This window comes from Panthera uncia (genome assembly GCF_023721935.1).
Source record: "Panthera uncia isolate 11264 chromosome B2 unlocalized genomic scaffold, Puncia_PCG_1.0 HiC_scaffold_24, whole genome shotgun sequence".
Taxonomy (NCBI): domain Eukaryota; kingdom Metazoa; phylum Chordata; class Mammalia; order Carnivora; family Felidae; genus Panthera; species Panthera uncia.
This window is the reverse complement of record NW_026057580.1, coordinates 80,192,109-80,213,733: the sequence shown is the minus strand read 5'-3', so window position 1 is coordinate 80,213,733 and position 21,625 is coordinate 80,192,109. Positions and strand designations below refer to the sequence as shown.

General features: G+C 37.0%; 1 protein-coding gene across 3 annotated transcripts in view; it reads left to right on the top strand.

The window, feature by feature from the left end:
• Positions 1–21,625, top strand: part of TRDN (triadin) — a 275,510-nt gene that overhangs the window by 45,268 nt on the left and 208,617 nt on the right. For all 3 annotated transcript variants that reach the window (XM_049652957.1, XM_049652955.1, XM_049652956.1), the window contains exon 2: positions 9,777–9,986. In XM_049652957.1, coding sequence (XP_049508914.1) covers positions 9,777–9,986 — 210 coding nt within the window. The remainder of the gene's footprint in view (positions 1–9,776; positions 9,987–21,625) is intronic.

The window sequence follows — 21,625 nt, the reverse complement described above, 5'->3', positions numbered from 1 at the left end:
AAATTAGCTGATTCAAGAAAGTTGTGGAAGGAGTCATGGGGCTCCTGGCTGACTCAGTAGAGTGTGCAAGTCTTGTTCTCGGTGCTGTGAGTTGAAGCCTCACATTGGGTGGAAATGTTACTTAAAAATAAAACCTTTAAGGGGTAGCTTGGTGGCTCAGTAAGTTAAGCATCCAACTCTTGATTCTGGCTCAAGTCATGATCTCAAAGTGTGTTAGAATCTGCACTAACAGTGTGGAGCCTGCTTGGTATTCTCTGTCCCTCCCTCTCTGCCCTTCCCTCGCTTGTGCTCTCTCTCTCAAAATAAATAAATATTTTTTAAAAACCTTAAAAAAAAGGAAAGAATGTCATTGAAGCAATTATAGCATTCCATTTTGGTTTGGTCTAGCCTAACGTATATGCTTATTAAAGAAAACAAATGCCTGCATTTATTGAAAACTTAGTTTTTCAGCCTCAACTGTAGTTTCTAAGGTTGCTCTTGCCCTTCTGGTTTTTCCTTACCACGATGGTAATGGTTGTACCAGCAGTGGAGGTGGCAGTAGAAGTAACAGCGATGGTGATGTTGATAATAATGAAGATATAGTTTAGTAGTTATTGTACTGCCATTTATTGAATAATTCGATGTAGCAGGAAATTTGCCAAGCAATTTATATGAGTTATTTTTCCACCATCATAAACCTGTAAATCGGGCCTTACTAACCTCATTCCTTAGATATAGATATTTCTAACTCAGAGGTAAGGCAGCACAGTAGGGACATTCTAGCCAGGAAGTTAATCCTAATCTCTATTGTCTATGAAACCTGTGGCAGAGCTGTTTTTCTTTACCATTTCCATGAAAAATCTGGACCTAACTGAAAGGAAGGATTGTGAAAGGTAGAGAAAGAGGTTGGAAGATTGAAGGGAGCACTTTAATTCTACTTGGAGACCTAGGAGTACTAAGAATTCCCTTCAGTTTTAAAATTTGAAAAATTTCCAGCTATTATTTAGCACATTCTAGAAGTAACACCAGTTACATGAAATTTATTTTGTGAAAAGTGGCAAGGAAGTATCCAAATTTGGAGTTTGCTTTTTTAGTTTGAGAATGCAATTTTGAGGTAAAAACTAAAATTGGTAATAGTTAATTGTATATATTAGGAGATGATTAATAACATTTCCTTTTTTATATTTAATTGTTAAATTATGATAGATATTATGGCCCATATTTAAAATATATGAAATACGGTGATGAGCTGTGATTTTGGCAAAAACATTGGGATTGTTAGAGATTTTTTTTTTCTCTTTTGTATTCAATTATTTACTACATATCTGTATGATTTGGAATTGAAAATGCTATTTGAGAGTCATTTGAATTTTCTGGTTGATTTTGAATTGTTATTAAATGTAATATGATATAGTTGCTTCAGATTTCAAGATACCCCTAGAGTTAACTTTCTATGAGTCCAGGTTGTCAATGTAAACAGATACGCTTACTCTCCATTGAGGGGGGCTTTCTAGCCATACAAAGGCAGCAACTTTGCAGGAGTAAAATGAAACAGTTACAAAATTTTCCAGTGTTTACTCTGTACATTAAAATACCACAGGGGCACCTGAGTGGCTCAGTGGGTCAAGCATCCAACTCTTGATTTTTGGCTTCAGGTGATGATCTTGCGGTTCCTGAAATCCAGCCCTGAGTCAGGCTCTGCTCTGACAGCATGGAACCTGCTTGGGATTCTCTCTCTCCCCCTCTCCAACCCCTCTCCTATTTACACTATCTCTCTTAAAAATAATAAATAGGGAGTTGCAAGCTGCTTGGGGAAGGGAGAAGAGAGAAAGATAAACAGAGGAAAACAACAGAAGCCTTTGTGTTATTTGGAGATGCACAGGCATGGACCAGTTTCAGAGCTAGGCATATCCTACAACTACCAGCTCTGCAAATGTTTGAGGAAAAGAAGAGATTACAATGTTTCTTGAGGAACCAGTAAGGATTCACTAAGAAGTCCTGGAGGCGGCATAGGAGGACGCGGGGCTCACAACGCGTCCTGCCGATCACTTAGATTCCACCTACACCTGCCTAAAGAACCCAGAAAACCGCCAGAGGATTAGCAGAAGGGAGTCTCCGGAGTCAAGCGCAGACTAGAGGCCCACGGAAGAGGGTAGGAAGGGCGGCGAGGCGGTGCGCGCTCCACGGACTGGCGGGAGGGAGCCGGGGCAGAGGGGCGGCTCGCCGGCCAAGCAGAGCCCCGGAGTCTGGCTGGCAAAAGCGGAGGGGCCGGACAGACTGTGCTCCGACAGCAAGCGCGACTTAGCGTCTGGGAGGTCATAAGTTAACAGCTCTGCTCAGAAAGCGGGAAGGCTGGAGGACAAAGGGAGGGAGAGCTGCTGAGCCCCCGGACGGCAGAGCTCAGCTTGGCGGGGAACAAAGGCGCCAGCGCCATCTCCCCCGCCCATCCCCCAGCCAAAATCCCAAAGGGAACCAGTTCCTGCCAGGGAACTTGCTCGCTCCGCGCAAACACCCAACTCTGTGCTTCTGCGGAGCCAAACCTCCGGCAGCGGATCTGACTCCCTCCCGCTGCCACAGGGCTCCTCCTGGAGTGGATCACCTAAGGAGAAGCGAGCTAAGCCTGCCCCTCCCGCCCCCGTGCACCTTGCCTACCCACCCCAGCTAATACGCCAGATCCCCAGCAACACAAGCCTGGCAGTGTGCAAGTAGCCCAGACGGGACACGCCACCCCACAGTGAATCCCGCCCCTAGGAGAGGGGAAGAGAAGGCACACACCAGTCTGACTGTGGCCCCAGCAGTGGGCTGGGGGCAGACATCGGGTCGGACTGCGCCCCGCCCACTAACTCCAGTTATACACCACAGCACAGGGGAAGTGCACTGCAGGTCCTCACCACGCAAGGGACTCTCCAAAATGACCAAACGGAAGAATTCCCCTCAGAAGAATCTCCAGGAAATAACAACAGCTAATGAACTGATCAAAAAGGATTTAAATAATATAACGGAAAGTGAATTTAGAATAATAGTCATAAAATTAATCGCTGGGCTTGAAAACAGTATACAGGACAGCAGAGAATCTCTTGCCACAAAGATCGAGGGACTAAGGAACAGTCACGAGGAGTTGAAAAACGCTTTAAACGAAATGCAAAACAAAATGGAATCCACGATGGCTCGGCTCGAAGAGGCAGAGGAGAGAATAGGTGAACTAGAAGATAAAGTTATGGAGAAAGAGGAAGCTGAAAGAAAGAGAGATAAAAAAATCCAGGAGTATGAGGGGAAAATTAGAGAACTAAGTGATACACTAAAAAAAAATAATATACGCATAATTGGTATCCCAGAGGAGGAAGAGAGAGGGAAAGGTGCTGAAGGGGTACTTGAACAAATTATAGCTGAGAACTTCCCTGAACTGGGGAAGGAAAAAGGCATTGAAATCCAAGAGGCACAGAGAACTCCCTTCAGACGTAACTTGAATCGATCTTCTGCACGACATATCATAGTGAAACTGGCAAAATACAAGGATAAAGAGAAAATTCTGAAAGCAGCAAGGGATAAACGTGCCCTCACTTATAAAGGGAGACCTATAAGACTCGTGACTGATCTCTCCTTTGAAACTTGGCAGGCCAGAAAGGCTTGGCACGATATCTACAGTGTGCTAAACAGAAAAAATATGCAGCCGAGAATCCTTTATCCAGCAAGTCTGTCATTTAGAATAGAAGGAGAGATAAAGGTCTTCCCAAACAAACAAAAACTGAAGGAATTTGTCACCACAAAACCAGCCCTACAAGAGATCCTAAGGGGGATCCTGTGAGACAAAGTACCAGAGACATCACTACAAGCATAAAACATACAGACATCACAATGACTCTAAACCCATATCTTTCTATAATAACACTGAATGTAAATGGATTAAATGTGCCAACTAAAAGACATAGGGTATCAGAATGGATAAAAAAACAAGACCCATCTATTTGCTGTCTACAAGAGACTCATTTTAGATCTGAGGACACCTTTAGATTGAGAGTGAGGGGATGGAGAACTATTTATCATGCTCCTGGAAGCCAAAAGAAAGCTGGAGTAGCCATACTTATATCAGACAAACTAGACTTTAAATTAAAGGCTGTAACAAGAGATGAAGAAGGGCATTATATAATAATCACAGGGTCTATCCACCAGGAAGAGCTAACTATTATAAATGTCTATGCGCCAAATACCCGAGCCCCCAGATATATAAAACAATTACTCATAAACATAAGCAACCTTATTGATAAGAATGTGGTCATTGCAGGGGACTTTAACACCCCACTTACAGAAATGGATAGATCATCTAGACACACAGTCAATAAAGAAACAAGGGCCCTGAATGATACATTGGATCAGATGGACTTGACAGATATATTTAGAACTCTGCATCCCAAAGCAACAGAATATACTTTCTTCTCGAGTGCACATGGAACATTCTCCAAGATAGATCATATACTGGGTCACAAAACAGCCCTTCATAAGTTTACAAGAATTGAAATTATACCATGCATACTTTCAGACCACAATGCTATGAAGCTTGAAATCAACCACAGGAAAAAGTCTGGAAAACCTCCAAAAGCATGGAGGTTAAAGAACACCCTACTAACGAATGAGTGGGTCAACCAGGCAATTAGAGAAGAAATTAAAATATACATGGAAACAAACGAAAATGAAAATACAACAATCCAAACGCTTTGGGATGCAGCGAAGGCAGTCCTGAGAGGAAAATACATTGCAATCCAGGCCTATCTCCAGAAACAAGAAAAATCCCAAATACAAAATCTAACAGCACACCTAAAGGAAATAGAAGCAGAACAGCAAAGGCAGCCTAAACCCAGCAGAAGAAGAGAAATAATAAAGATCAGAGCAGAAATAAACAATATAGAATCTAAAAAAACTGTAGAGCAGATCAACGAAACCAAGAGTTGGTTTTTTGAAAAAATAAACAAAATTGACAAACCTCTAGCCAGGCTTCTCAAAAAGAAAAGGGAGATGACCAAATAGATAAAATCATGAATGAAAATGGAATGATTACAACCAATCCCTCAGAGATACAAACAATTATCAGGGAATACTATGAAAAATTATATGCCAGCAAATTGGACAACCTGGAAGAAATGGACAAATTTCTAAACACCCACACTCTTCCAAAACTCAATCAGGAGGAAATAGAAAGCTTGAACAGACCCATAACCAGCGAAGAAATTGAATCGGTTATCAAAAATCTCCCAACAAATAAGAGTCCAGGACAAGATGGCTTCCCAGGGGAGTTCTACCAGACATTTAAAGCAGAGATAATACCTATCCTTCTCAAGCTATTCCAAGAAATAGAAAGGGAAGGAAAACTTCCAGACTCATTCTATGAAGCCAGTATTACTTTGATTCCTAAACCAGACAGAGACCCAGTAAAAAAAGAGAACTACAGGCCAATATCCCTGATGAATATGGATGCAAAAATTCTTAATAAGATACTAGCAAATCGAATTCAACAGCATATAAAAAGAATTATTCACCATGATCAAGTGGGATTCATTCCTGGGATGCAGGGCTGGTTCAACATTCGCAAATCGATCAACGTGATACATCACATTAACAAAAAAAAAGAGAAGAACCATATGATCCTGTCAATCGATGCAGAAAAGGCCTTTGACAAAATCCAGCACCCTTTCTTAATAAAAACCCTTGAGAAAGTCGGGATAGAAGGAACATACTTAAAGATCATAAAGGCCATTTATGAAAAGCCCACAGCTAACATCATCCTCAACGGGGAAAAACTGAGAGCTTTTTCCCTGAGATCAGGAACACGACAGGGATGCCCACTGTCACCGCTATTGTTTAATATAGTGCTGGAAGTTCTAGCATCAGCAATCAGACAACAAAAGGAAATCAAAGGCATCAAAATTGGCAAAGACGAAGTCAAGCTTTCGCTTTTTGCAGATGACATGATATTATACATGGAAAATCCGATAGACTCCACCAAAAGTCTGCTAGAACTGATACATGAATTCAGCAAAGTTGCAGGATACAAAATCAATGTGCAGAAATCAGTTGCATTCTTATACACTAACAATGAAGCAACAGAAAGACAAATGAAGAAACTGATCCCATTCACAATTGCACCAAGAAGCATAAAATACCTAGGAATAAATCTAACCAAAGATGTAAAAGATCTGTATGCTGAAAACTATAGAAAGCTTATGCAGGTAATTGAAGAAGATATAAAGAAATGGAAAGACATTCCCTGCTCATGGATTGGAAGAATAAATATTGTCAAAATGTCAATACTACCCAAAGCTATCTACACATTCAATGCAATCCCAATCAAAATTGCACCAGCATTCTTCTCGAAACTAGAACAAGCAATCCTAAAATTCATATGGAACCACAAAAGGCCCCGAATAGCCAAAGTAATTTTGAAGAAGAAGACCAAAGCAGGAGGCATCACAATCCCAGACTTTAGCCTCTACTACAAAGCTGTCATCATCAAGTCAGCATGGTATTGACATAAAAACAGACACATAGACCAATGGAATAGAATAGAAACCCCAGAACTAGACCCACAAACGTATGGCCAACTCATCTTTGACAAAGCAGGAAAGAACATCCAATGGAAAAAAGACAGTCTCTTTAACAAATGGTGCTGGGAGAACTGGACAGCGACATGCAGAAGGTTGAAACTAGACCACTTTCTCACACCATTCACAAAAATAAACTCAAAATGGATAAAGGACCTGAATGTGAGACAGGAAACCATCAAAACCTTAGAGGAGAAAGCAGGAAAAGACCTCTCTGACCTCAGCCGTAGCAATCTCTTACTCGGCACATCCCCAAAGGCAAGGGAATTAAAAGCAAAAGTGAATTACTGGGACCTTATGAAGATAAAAAGCTTCTGCACAGCAAAGGAAACAACCAACAAAACTAAAAGGCAACCAACGGAATGGGAAAAGATATTTGCAAATGACACATCGGACAAAGGGCTAGTATCCAAAATCTATAAAGAGCTCATCAAACTCCACACCCAAAAAACAAATAACCCAGTGAAGAAATGGGCAGAAAACATGAATAGACACTTCTCTAAAGAAGACATCCGGATGGCCAACAGGCACATGAAAAGATGTTCAACGTCGCTCCTTATCAGGGAAATACAAATCAAAACCACACTCAGATACCACCTCACGCCAGTCAGAGTGGCCAAAATGAAGAAATCAGGAGACTATAGATGCTGGAGAGGATGTGGAGAAACAGGAACCCTCTTGCACTGTTGGTGGGAATGCAAATTGGTGCAGCCGCTCTGGAAAGCAGTGTGGAGGTTCCTCAGAAAATTAAAAATAGACCTACCCTATGACCCAGCAATAGCACTGCTAGGAATTTATCCAAGGGATACAGGAGTACTGATGCATAGGGGCACCTGTACCCCAATGTTTATAGCGGCACTCTCAACAATAGCCAAATTATGGAAAGAGCCTAAATGTCCATCAACTGATGAATGGATAAAGAAATTGTGGTTTATATACACAATGGAATACTACGTGGCAATGAGAAAAAATGAAATATGGCCTTTTGTAGCAACATGGATGGAACTGGAGAGTGTGATGCTAAGTGAAATAAGCCATACAGAGAAAGACAGATACCATATGGTTTCACTCTTATGTGGATCCTGAGAAACATAACAGAAACCCATGGGGGAGGGGAAGGAAAAAAAAAAAAAAAAAAGAGGTTAGAGTGGGAGAGAGCCAAAGCATAAGAGACTGTTAAAAACTGAGAACAAATTGAGGGTTGATGGGGGGTGGGAGGGAGGGCAGGGTGGGTGATGGGTATTGAGGAGGGCACCTTTTGGGATGAGCACTGGGTGTTGTATGGAAACCAATTTGACAGTAAATTTCATATATTAAAAAATAAAAAAAATTAAAAAAAAAATAAATAAATAAACATTTAAAAATATTGTACCACAAAAAGAAAGAGGTGGACAGTTGAAGGTAACAAACTGCAACCTAAGATCAGATAAAGTATTATTATCATATGTATGTGTTTGTATATATGCATACATGTATACCCTCTTGCAAGGAGTATAAATGTATAAATATGTATAGATACATACACATGCACACATATGGATATCTGTATGTGCACATATACATATATATAATATGTATAAATACATATACATGCGTACACAAAGATATCTGTATATACATGTATACTTGTATAAAAATATATGCCTACATATGACTGTGTACTGTAATGTGTATACAGTTCTTTAAAACACTCAATGGAGGTTTATGGATAAGTGAGCAAAAAATTTCAAAAGATAAAAATATAAAGGGAAAATAAACATACAAAAAGCTTATTGCTAGTAATCGAAGAACTACAAATGAAGCAGAACTTTCCTCCTACGTGATTGAAAATAGTTTTAACACTGGTAATACCCAGCATTGTCAAAGATAAGAAAACAGAGATTGCTGGCATGTACATTTTCAAAAATATATTAATTTTCTGGGGTGCCTGGGTAGCTTAGTCAGTTAAGCATTTGACTCTTGGTTTCAGTTCAGGTCATGATCCCATGGCTTCATGGGTTTGAGCCACTCATCGGGCTCTGTGCTGTCAGTGTGGAGCCTGCTTGGGATTCTCTCTCTTTCCCTCTGCCTCTACCCCTCCCTGACTCATGCTGTCTCTCTCAAAATTAATAAATAAACTTCAAAAACAAACATACAAATTTTCAAATACATATGTATATTCTCAAAAGATATAAAAGTGAGAATACTGTTTGTACCAGAAATTCTAAGTTTAGGAAATTTTCTGAACATAAAAATTATGAATGTGTGCTAAGAAAACTTTTGCCATGTCCCAAGGTAGAAAACTTTTTGACTTAATTATGCATATCCACAAAATGACATGCTATGCAGCCACTTAAGTGATATTTTATGGAATACATACGGCAGGAGAACATGCCTATTATATATTGCCTAGTGGAAAACAGAATGTGATGATGACTTTTCAAATCAAATACAGCATATTTATATATTTACATGTGTGTATAGAAAAGTAGGTGTAAACAGCGCAATATGTTAACAGTTGCCTCTGAGTGGTGAGATCACAAATAATTATTTATCTATTTATTTTCCTATTTTTAAAATATTTTTTGAATTTTCTCCCATAAACATGTAGATTTTGAAAGCAGAAATAAAAAAGTTAATGCATATAACAAGATTTTCTCTTAAATCTTCTGTGACCCTTCACAAATAAAAATGAATGGCCTCAATAGAACAGCCAGTTATACAATTAAGCCAGGATATCCAAAAAGGATTTTATCCATTTGTGCTACTTTATCATTGACTTTGCTCCCCCTGCCCCACCACCCAGAGGAGATATTTTTGCTTACATTCAGAACTGACATATGAACTTGAATAAAGGAAAAAGGTATTAAAAAACAACTTGACAAACAAACGGATTGCCTTTGATGGTAGTGGATATAGGAGGTGGTAAGGGAGAAATAAACATGATTAAAGGTGATGACAAAGTTTGTGTCTCCGATGGTATTATTTGCAGCACTTAGGAAGTGGAAGAGTGCTAATCACAAGGGCATGTGGATTTCAGAGTGGAGGGTAAATACTGGGGTAGTGGGCAGGAGATGTGTCCCTGCCACTAAAGAGGTATGCTTTGCTATATAGAAAATGGTACAGACAACTTAAATATACTTCTATAATCTGTGGGGGGTTTTGGTTATTAACATTTGACATGAAGTTCTAAATTGTAATTCTCCTTTCTGAATGTTTGATTAGGAAATGCGTCTACTACCACCACAGTGATAGACAGCAAAAATGGATCTGTGCCCAAATCCCCTGGGAAAGTTCTGAAGAGGACAGTCACAGAAGACATAGTGACAACATTCAGCTCCCCAGCAGCCTGGCTTCTGGTCATTGCTCTGATAATCACATGGTCAGCTGTTGCTGTCGTTATGTTTGACCTAGTGGATTACAAAAACTTTTCAGGTAAGAGTCATGAAATGTGGGTTTCAGATGAATAGAAACTATGTTCTCCCCCACTGTCTTTGTTTCTCTTCATCATGTCGTAGTGTGAGAAATAAAGCACCTCTCAAATGTGCTTGAATGCCAACTACTTCTAGTTTCTTTGTCACCATTTCCTTTGATCCTTCTTTGTCTATTGTTCAGTGATTTCGAATGAAATATATTTCCGTATTTGTAATGCCGACCGAAAGCCAAACATTACAGTTCTATGAAGATAACTGATTAAAAAGTTTGGTGGAGATTTGGTTTGGGAAATGAGACTTTATCAATTTAAAACAGTACCAAACCAAGGAAAAAACTTTTGGACAAGTGGAAAATTGTGTGAAGCATTTTTAAGTCCCTCTACCATCTGGCTCCAAGCTTTCTTCCCAGACATTTTCTTTGCTCCTCCCATCAAAACATCCTATTTTGAGTTCCTGAAAATAAAGAGTGTTAAAAGGATTTTCTCATAATTACTTGTAATGAGATACTACATCTTGAGTGCCCATGTGTTCTTACGGATTTGGAGTAAAACAGGAATAACACATGTGAGGAAAGACAGATTTTCATTATGGTCTATTCAGTCTTTGAGAATACATTCTGTCTCTTTGTTCAAGGTATTTTGACACTTAAAAATTATATTTGTCTATTTCCACATCTGACATGCTCTATTGACTGTGAGTTCCTTGAGGGAGGGACTCAGTCGGGTATACAATAAATTTTAAATAAATAGATGAATGAATTTATACATATCACTTTTGACCACAAGCAAAAACATTTCATTAAGCTCTTAATGTGCTCTTTCATATTTGCACCATTCACCCTCCAACCCCCACTTTCCATTTTCTTTCTCCAGCGGGAATAGAAATCAGTAGGAACCAGAAACTATAAATACTGTAAATTGCATTCTGTATAGTCAGGGATTCCCCTACTTCTTACTATGGCATTTTACTCATTCAGCAATTATTTATCAAGAACCTACTATATGTGCCAGGCAATGGCTATGTTAAAAGAAATGTAAGTATAAATATTGCAAAGTCATAAAACTATCATTTGGGTTTATTTACATGGCAGTGTGCTTGAGATGATTTTTCCTGCAGTACCATTGATAGCTGCCCTAAAATGAGCATTATCTAATAGGTAGAGATAAGTCCTATGATGTCAATCAAAGAAAAACACTATTAATTCAGAACTGTGAACCTTTGCTTTAAATAAGCTATAATTTTGGTATATTGTATAATGTAGGCTCTTAAAAGAATATACAATTGAAATGCCTATAATATAAAATTATGACCTAGAATTTTAAGTGAAAATCTTGGTTATACCACTCTAGGTAATTTCATTTCCCTTGAGCCTCTATCAACTGTGATATTTCATCTATTCTTTCCTTTTCTAGAATATCATTCACTTACATTTTAGAAACAAATATGGTCATAAAATATAGTTCCAATAGATATATCTTAAGAATTACATGTAAATCTCATATTTGTTAAGTTAATAATTTAATAATTACACTACAGAAATAACTGTTGCAAGGAATTTGTTTTAAATTATTTTATAAAATGAGCAGCTACCTATAATTAGACTTTCAGATTAGATTACTTAAGTGTAAGACACACAATCTATGGTAGAGTTTCCTTGGATTACTCTAATTAGGTGTTATGGATAATGCCTATGTTACTGGCATTTCATCTCACAGGGAAAAAAGCCTCTGTATTACTGCTACTTCATTTCTTCTTTCAAGGAGTGTTTATTAGGCACATCTTCTATGTGAGGCCTCCTCTCCCCCATTTCCTGTATTTATTAGTGACCTAACCATCTATCCATTCCCCACAAAAAGAAGTCTGAAGTCATCTTTTAAATCTGCTGGATACCCAATCAATCACTATGCTGGATGCTGACTACTAACTCTCCTGTCTCATGAACTCCCTCCCTTCTCTTGGTTACCACTGTCTCCATTATCGCATTTCCGACCTTGATTCTCTGTTGAGGAGACAAACGCAATTTCTCCTTGTCTTCCTCACCCAGTATCTTCCCTTTGACATTGCACCAAAGGTATCTTCATAAAACATAACTTTGGCGAAGTATTTCCTATTGCCCAAGTATAAACTCTTTGCCGTGAAATTCAAGTCCTTGGCCTACCTCTTTATTTTCATCTTGTAATTCAGGTCATGCAATCTATTTTCCAGCCATAGTTACTATTGTTCTTCCCTGCATTCTTTTCCTAGGACACATATATTCTCACTCTTCCCTGCTTCCGTTCATTCCATTCTCCTGCCTCCCAACCCCCAGTAGTGCAGAAATTGTAGTAAAGTGGTTAAAGATGTGAATTCTGGTGCTGGATTTCCCTAGGTCTTATAACTTCCTAGCTGTGTAATATTGGAAAAATCATTCAGCCTCTCTTTGCCTCAGTTTCCTCATCTATAAAGTGGGGTCTATAATAGTACCTGTGTAATTAAGTTGTTAAGAGAATTATATAAGTGAATATGTTTGAAGTGCTTAAAACAAAACCTGCTTTATCACAAGCACTGTATTGATTAATTTAACTAGTTGGTACCCATTCCTCCATTTTCTTGAAGGATGAATTCATGCTTAAGAGCTACTCCCTTTTTTGGTGAAACACTCTCAGATTTCCTAAGAAAAAATCACTGTACTGTGCTTTCATTCCCTTACTACCTTATGGGCAACTGTATTAACAGCAGTTAGCACACTGTATTATAAATATATTTTTGCTTGTCTATCTAACTCAGAAACATAAACGTATCCAAGGAAGGGACTGTCATATTCATCCCTGTATGTGAGTGCCTGTCATATAGTAGATTTTCTGGTATCCATTTCCTAAAGGATACATAGTGTTGACATTTTGATTTTGAAACAATTTCTTACATTATGAAGAAAAAAAAATACATCATACATTTTTTATTTCATCCAGTTTTTGAGCAACTCTGAAAATTAGTGAATACATTTAATAAAATCAGAATGAAAAAATAATAAAATATGTTTATAAGATGCAATGTTACTTGTCATATTTTATAATGGTCATCTATGCTATATAATAAATTACCTCAAAAATAAGTGGTTTAGAGATGCCTGGGTGGCTCATTTGGTTAAGCATCTGAGTTGGTTAATATCTGACTCTTGATTTCGTCTCAGGTAATGATCTCCTGGTTTGTGAGTTCAAGCCCTGAGTTGGGCTCTGGGCTGACAGTGTGCAGCCTGCTTGGGATTCTCTCTCTCTCTCTCTCTCTCTCTCTCTCTCTCACTGCACCTCCTCTGCTCTCTCTCTCTCTTTCTCAAAAATAAATAAATAAACTTAAAAACAATAAGTGGTTCAAAACAATAATAAACATTTATTATCTCAATCAGTTTCTGCAGGCCAGGAGTTTGGGAATGGCTTAGCTGGGTGGTTGTTGGCTTAGGGTATATTTTGAGTTTGCAATAAAGACATTGACTGGGGCTGCAGACATCTAAAGATTTTCTTGGATAGTGGAACCACTGGCAAGTTGTCGCACTCATTTTGCTGTCAGGTTAATGCTGATGTGTCTTCACGTCGTGGCAACTGACTTCCCTCAGATCCAAGAGAGAGCATGGCAGAATCCACAAAGCCTCTTATGACCTAGACTTGAAAATCACATACCATCATTTCTGCAAAGTCCTTTTGGTTTCACACGTCAGCCCTATGTATTGTCCTAAGAGAGTAACTACAAAATGGTATGAATACCAGCAGGCAATGATCGTTGGGGGCCAATTTGAAGGCTGGTTACCCCATATTCCACTCTCAGAAAATTATATTGCCAGGCTATACATCTTTAGACAAATGCTTAGATATAAGGAAATGCCATCCAATACTCTAGCTGACAAAATGTTATTGTAATTACCACAGGTGCAAAGAGAAAGATGATGTATTGGGGTGACTGTCATCACAAGACCACATCTAGGAAGATAAATAGTCTCTAATGAATTTGAAATGAAAAATAAATAATCACAGAGTTAAGATTCTAAAGAAAAAATATATACATTCTTCAAATAGAAAGTTCAAATACTTTTTGCTAATTAAAATTTGAATGTGCATTTTCTGAAACCAAAATAATAGAAGTTCAAAGTCTGTATAATTACAGCATAAAACTTGTAACTCATAGTGACCATTAGTTGCATGAGATATATGCACTCATATTAAAATTTTTATTTCTTTTCTCCATTTAGTGAATTCTAGCCTGTCTTTTTAATGTAGATTATTCACAGAAAAAAATTGTTTTCTTTAATAAGAGTGTCAAATGTAAATGGTATTCTTATGTTGCAATGCTATTTTTAACTGATACATTTCAAACATTTACTAAGGATTAATATTGTGATGATGAGTCTTTTGTAATAGATAATGTTTTTGAAATTTGTATCATTAATGTTTAAAAAACAAGGCTGGTGATAAAAGAAAGCATATTGGAAATAACTGAAGGGCAGACAGGATAACTCTCTCTGGGCTCTGAATTACTCTCTGGCATTGTAGAAAAGTAAGTAAATGCTTTTAAGGCATTAAAAATTGTTCTTAGAGAAATGAAAATCTACTTTCATAAGCAAATACTATACTGGATTGAGAAGAATGATTCTCCTTTAGGCCAATCTTCGAAATTCCTTATTTTCTGAATTTGGTTTGATTTACCCAAATAACGTACTGGTGAGGGATATGTGGAACTGACTTTTATGTGCCTCTTTCAGAAGACTTGAGTTCACTCTACAACTCTGTGACCTATAAGCTAACATGACTAGGAACTTATGTTTCCTTGTCTGTCAGATGGAAATAGCACTTTTCTTTCTGGTCTGCAAAATGTGTGACTTTGCTTGCTCTTATCAAATGAGATAAATTTTAGGACATCAAAAAAGCAAACAAAAAACCAGATACTAGAAAGGATATTTCACCTACCTTTCATTTCTTCCTAAATATAAAGTCCTAATACTATCCAAAAATAATATGATGTATCTGTCACAGGTTTTGATCAGAGTAGAATCACTATGAGTGACACAGAACAGAAGATTTAGTGTAAAGCTCATGCATTCATGGGAGCTGATCAGCAGTCTAGGTAAGGCTATTGCAATGTATCGGGCACTAGGTCATGAGTCAGTAGAGTGGAAGTTGGTATAGCAAAGGAAAAATATCTTGTTTAATGTAAGTTTTATGAGACACAAGAGCCTTCATAAAGAAAGGAAGACCTTAAGAAGTAGTTAATCCTGAGCATTTTTATGCTAGGTTTGATGAAAAGTGGAAAGTGGTGGAAAAATGTGACAGAATAAAAAGAGTAGGAGCTAAGTGTCGTAAATTGAGGGAAACAGCAAGGGCTGTTCATTCACATCGCTCTGAGCATCTTGGAAATAAGGATATTCCCTTCCTCTGGGTTTAGGGAGGACACCTTTGTCATGAGAGTTTTATGGCCTGCTTCAGAGGAATATCAGCAAGTCCTTTTTGCACAATGTCATTTCTCAAATTCTTTCAGCTGAAAATATTTAATATGCCAAGGTGCCATATTTGGGGTAGCATGTCCTGAACCCTGTCATTGGAAAGGGCAGATGGAAATAGCATAGGGGAGACTGAGGACAAACTGGAACTGACAAGGACAAACTAGAGCCCTCATTTGACTTTGACCACCTCAAATTACGATGATGTGGGTGAGCTGCAAGATAAATTGGTGCCTTCCACTACGGAACTGCACAAGCGCCTGGCCAAGATTTGGAGATGCTGGAGGAGGCGGTCCAGGGGGAACTGAGAACATGCTGCCGGCTGCTGCCACATGTCAAGGTCAGCCAGCATATCAGTGATAATGTGCTTGAGCTGCAACAGCACCTGCCCTACACCAACCTTCAGAAAATAAGCAATGGTTATTACTTCTTTTTTGCCTTCTAAAGCTCATGCAAATTTCTCTTGTGCCCAACTGTTACCTGGACCTTACACGTAAGGGAATGCTGGGAAATGTCATTCCAATTTAGTGATTTAAGAGCATACAAAGCCACCACATAGGATGACTGTATAATTTATCATCCAAAACAGGACACTTGTGAGAGTGAAATGGAGAGCTGTTAATATTTGTCTCAGGGCAACAGACACAAACCAAGATGTCTGATCAGGCAGACACTATTCATCTTGCCTCTACTTTTCTTCCGGAAGATGAAAGTCTTCAGAAAAACAAAGATGGGGGTCTGGGAAGGGTTGGTTAGTGCAGGGCAACATTGCTTTCTTATTAATTGAGTCTAGAGGGTCACAAAGGCTGCTGGATGCCTTGCCCCCAAGCTTCTGCAGACACAACCAGCAAGTTCTTCCAGAAAACAGAGGAGTGCCCTGATGACTTAGTAACTCTTTCAGGATCAAAATTTGTGGGCTTTGATTGAAATTCCTTACAAACTTGTTTGCGTTATTTATAAAGGGAACACTTTTCTCTCTAAACAATAAATGCAAAAACTAGGATTTCTAAAGAGATTATTGCAAACTTAGGCGCTCTTGGATAATAATGATTTCCCTCTAGGTCAGAAGGTATAGGAATAAATTGTAGTAACTTGTGGCTTTTCTTGCCTAAGAACAAGGGTTATAATTTATTAGCATCCTCCTCCATAAGAGGGAAAAATCATTCTATGGCTATACCCAGAGGTCTCAAAGAAGCACATTTGGTAATTTTTGCATGCATTCCACATACTTATTTCAAAACAATTTTGTAAAAATTAGATAAAATAATCCATGTAAAACATACGTGCTTGGCACATACAAGGCACTCATTAAGCATAACTTGAATTTGAATCTTATTACTGGGAAGTAAGATCAGTAATCTGAGAAGAAAGCCAGCAAGGACATGATGGTAGGAAGCATCAATTTCTTATGAAAGTCTTGCAGACATCTCCTGATGTGCCTTTTAAATAGATTTTCTAATGAGGTGTGCCATTTATCTACTGCTCTTGGAAATTAATTTCCCTGGTTTTTTTTTCCTGGCACTTAGCCCAGTTAAGCAGGTGCACTGTTTGTCAGGCTGTGAGTTTAGAGGAGTAAAATGATTCAGGGAAGACCCATAGCCAATCAGAATGTATAAATTTAACATTTAATAGTTATGTATATATGTATATTTATGTGTGTGTGTATAGAGATGTCTGTGTGACTGTCTGTATATGAATATGTTCTCACATTTTAGGAGACTTGAAAAACTGAGACAATTAAATGCAACATTTTAGACTTATCAGTTCTCATGTGCACTGACTTTTCAAGTATAGTTGGCATTTTGTGAGCTTCTGATTCTGATTCAAGTCTTATTTTGATTATCACTTTTCTGTTCAATGTCCCAGGCCCGTTTGGTCTTCTTGGTCACTACATCTAAATGGACACATCTCATTACCCACATCCAGTCTGCTTATAAATACCTCAAGGAAGCATAAATTTCCATAGTTCAATGTTTTCCAGATCCTAATCAAAGTGTGTCGATTTTTCATGAAATGAGGGAAAAGATAAAGCAAAATTTATTTGTTTTAAAGAAGGGTCCTTAATTTCATTGTTCCTACATTTTTGGACTTAAAATTCTCTTTCGAAATGATGATAATGACAGACATTATTTCTGTCACTGTTTTTAAATGGCATTCTTCTATAAAATAAAAGGTTGGCAATTTAATGTTGGGTTCCAGGTTTTCGCTGGTGGTGTATTTCAAGGTAAAAAAAAAAAATCTAAAAGTTTGATACCAGTGTTCTATACCACTCATTTGAACCTTACCAAATGAGGCTTTATGTTAGATTTATTATAAATTTACCCATATAGATGGATACAATTATGAATCATACCATCTGTTAATATTCACCTTTTTGATGAATTCACTATTATGCATCTTTCAGTGCTCTGATTAAATTCACTTTCTTAGAAAAACCTTTCCTGAACTTTCAATGTAAATCAAGTGACTTTATCATAATTCCTCATTATATTATTTACTCTTCACTCATAGTGTATATTTGCAATTTACATATTATATATTTAATTGGGTGTGATTATTTACTTAAAATCTCTCTTCTCCATTGAGCTGTTAGGTTTGTAAAGAAATGGCTTTATTTCATTTAATTTTTCAAGTGCTTAGAAGTGCACAAGGTATGAATGCAATAAATATTTGAATGAATGTTGAGGTGAAAGAATGAATGAATAAATAAGTAAATAATGGAAAAGGTAGTAGCATTTTTTATACTCTGAATGCTGAGTAATGAGCATAGTATTTCTTCATGGAATATTAGTTTATGATGATTCTGATAATATTAGTATTAGCAATTAAAATATTTTGTAAACCTCTATTTCCTTGATTGGACTTTAAGCATCTAAAAGGTAAGGATCGTCTTATTCATCTTAATAATACTGTTGCCCTGTCTACTGACTGACACATATTGTTCAATAAAATTTGTGTGATCTAAACAGAAGTTATTTGCTAAGCATATCTGCCAAGCAAACAAAGAAACTTAAAAACAGAAAAAAATAAACAAAGGAACAAAACAATAATAACAAAAGAACACATGGACTTCAAGACCAGAACCACAGTAGCTGAATGCAGGCTCTCGGGGCTAGAATTTTGGATTAGAATCCTGACTCTACCAATCAGTAGCTGTGCAATCTTGGGAAATTTACTTCTCTGTGCCTCAGTTTCATTCTCCATAGGTAATAATAGTACCGATTCATATGGTTCTGTGAACACTGAATAAGTTAATACATACAAAACACTTGGAATTTTGAATGGCACACATAGTTAGATAAATTGTAGTTAGTATCATTTTAATTTATTCTTCATGACCTTAAGCATATTTCAATGTTTCAAAAAGATGAATAGGCGTATTTCAAAAAGACGAATTGACTACTTGATTTCCAATTTTTAAATATCATGTGAATATACATAGATTCCAGCAATTACACTAAAGAAATCCGATGATTTAAGCACTCTATTTTATTTTAACATTGAGTAAATGTTCTAGTCATTCTGAAATGGTTTGTTACTCTTATATGACATAGTAAGCGCATAATTCATGGCACTACATACTACATTTTAATGTGGTAAAAAGAACTTCAAAATTATTTACTCAGCTAACACTGAGCAATAGAATAGCTAAAGAGACTACATAATACAGTTGAGAGTTTCCAAAACTAAACCTTGACTGACCAAACACATGTTTATGAAGTAATTATTCCAGATATGCTAATTGCTGTATTAATCCCAAATCTAATAACTCTTTTCTCCACTGGTCTGTTAAGTTTGTAATATAATGATCCAAGTAAGTCATCCAATTGGAGTACTGTGACATTTCAACTATTCTTATGCTACCAGCAAATTAATGCCACTGAATGTTAGCTTGGAAACAAATCTTTGGAAATCTGTAAATCTGCAGAAAACTTGCTTTTCCATTATTTATTAATATTGTAGCATTAGAACTGTGTTGATATTTAAGATATGATTTTTTAAATGAAGAAAGCAAATTGGGATTTCAATTAATATAATAATATCCACACCATGTTCATTAATAAAAGTATAATAAGATTCTTTTATTTTATTTAGATACTTGACATGGGCAAATGAAGCCAGATGTTGCTTGCAATTTTGTTTCAGAATATAAAATGTCCTTTATTTGACATGGGTCTATCTCTAGTAGGCTGGAAATATTCCAGGCTTCAACATTTGCAACACAATTTTGCCAGCAAAAAATTGGTTGATTGGGGTCATATTGGAAAAGAGAGGTGAAATGTACATCTATTTGCATTCACTAATTTTCCTTATTGCATCAAAAAGTTACAGGTGAAGAATAGCAGAAAATAACTTGGAAAAATTTCTATGAAACTATTAAATATTGAAGTAGCCATGTAATTTCAACTAAAGTTGCTTGTCTTTAATTTCATTAGGGTTGCATACAAGTGCAGGTTTCTAAAATACTGAAGTCAGTTAATAGTAAAGATGAGTATGGGAAATTTTGAATTGAGAAAATGTTAAAAAGCAGAAGTAAAATGCCCATGCCTCAGATGTTGAATGGCAAGGATTGGAGCTACACTATGACTATTCAAATGTAGATTAGAAAAGTGACAGTCATTTCCTTGTGCAGTCAATAAAACAATTAGCTCACCAAAAGTGCTTTTAAATCAGGATCCTAGTTTTTCTTTGGTTTAAAAGCATCTAACTATCCAACATCTGCAAGTATTTTATTTTTTCAAAATTGTGAATCACATGAGGTTTATCTTTTAGAATCTTATGTACTTCAAAAGCTTTGTGTCTGCCCTTTATTATTTTATTTTATTTTTTACATGATTCCCACTAAACAAGAGAAGTCCTGATCATTGTAATCTATGGGTAGTATCCAGAGAACCTAGGGAGAGGAGAGAGGAAGAAAGGGAAACTATTATGAGACAGAGAGGAAGAGAAAAGAAGAATGGAGAGAGAAAATGACAATGGTTTGGGAAAATATATTTATCTGGGATCTTGAAAGATAAACTGAGGTACATTCAAAATTTCAAGAATGAGAAAAAATCAATTTGAATGAGGCAGCACCACACAAAAAGTGGTTATAAGAGCTGCACATACAGGAGTTAGGGGAAAGACTTTTCTAGAGGAGATGGAAGCAAAACAAGGAAATTATTTGATTGGCTACAGCTAAGCATTTGCCTTATTTGGGAAAGGCTAGTTGGCTGTTATTGGTTGTTCGTTTTTGTTTCTTAACTTTGGGGCATTTATAGGCTTAGGTTTTGGTTTGCTTATATTGGCTGCTAAAACATTAGAACCACTTCAGTCTAATGGTCTCCTTGTTTAATTAATTCAATAGGGAAGTACAAGTTATTGCTGCAAAAAGTTTTGGCTTTTAAAAAGGGCTCATTACTTTTAAGGGAATGTGTGTGCTTGGGTGTGTAGGAGAGGGAAGAGCTTCATGAAGATGTGTTTTCAATGTTGGTACATCTAAGTGTTGCTAGATGCAAATGCCATCTCCTTCCTGTATCTTCAAAACTTCCCCCTCTATTCCCTCCTTTTCCATGGGTGTTTATGGGTTTTCTAACTTGGGAAAACAAATTTCCCTCACTTTCAATATGCCTATTTAGATACAACCCTTTTTGTTTCTGTCTCTTTAGCCAAACCCCTCTATTAAGAAATGTTCTGACACTATTCTAACACTGTGCTGAAATGTCTTAAATACATACTTGACTTCTTAATGAATACATTAAGTTTATTAAAATAAACAAACTGATCTTAAGCATGAACAAATTGCACACTAAACATCTTCATCTTAGTTAAACTTTCAGCCTTAGAACTGTTGGCAGCCATTTTCTTGTTAAAACCTTATCTTACGACATTTGTAACTGTCTTCTTCATCATCATTGGCTTCTTGTCCCCGTTGGACAATATCACCTTGTTCCATTGCTTCGGTTTTAATGACTTTGCATTACCCAAAAAGTGATAAGCAAACTGTCATCATGTTTAGCCTACTGATCTTTAATATGTGGTTCTCAAGCTAATAATAGGATCAATCTTCTAAAATGACTAAATAGTAAGATTTAGAGGAAAAAAAGCAGTGACACAATTCTAAATAATCGAAGCATGTAAGATGAGTTTTAAGACAATGACTTAAAGGACTCCACCATGGGAGTCAGTAAAACTAT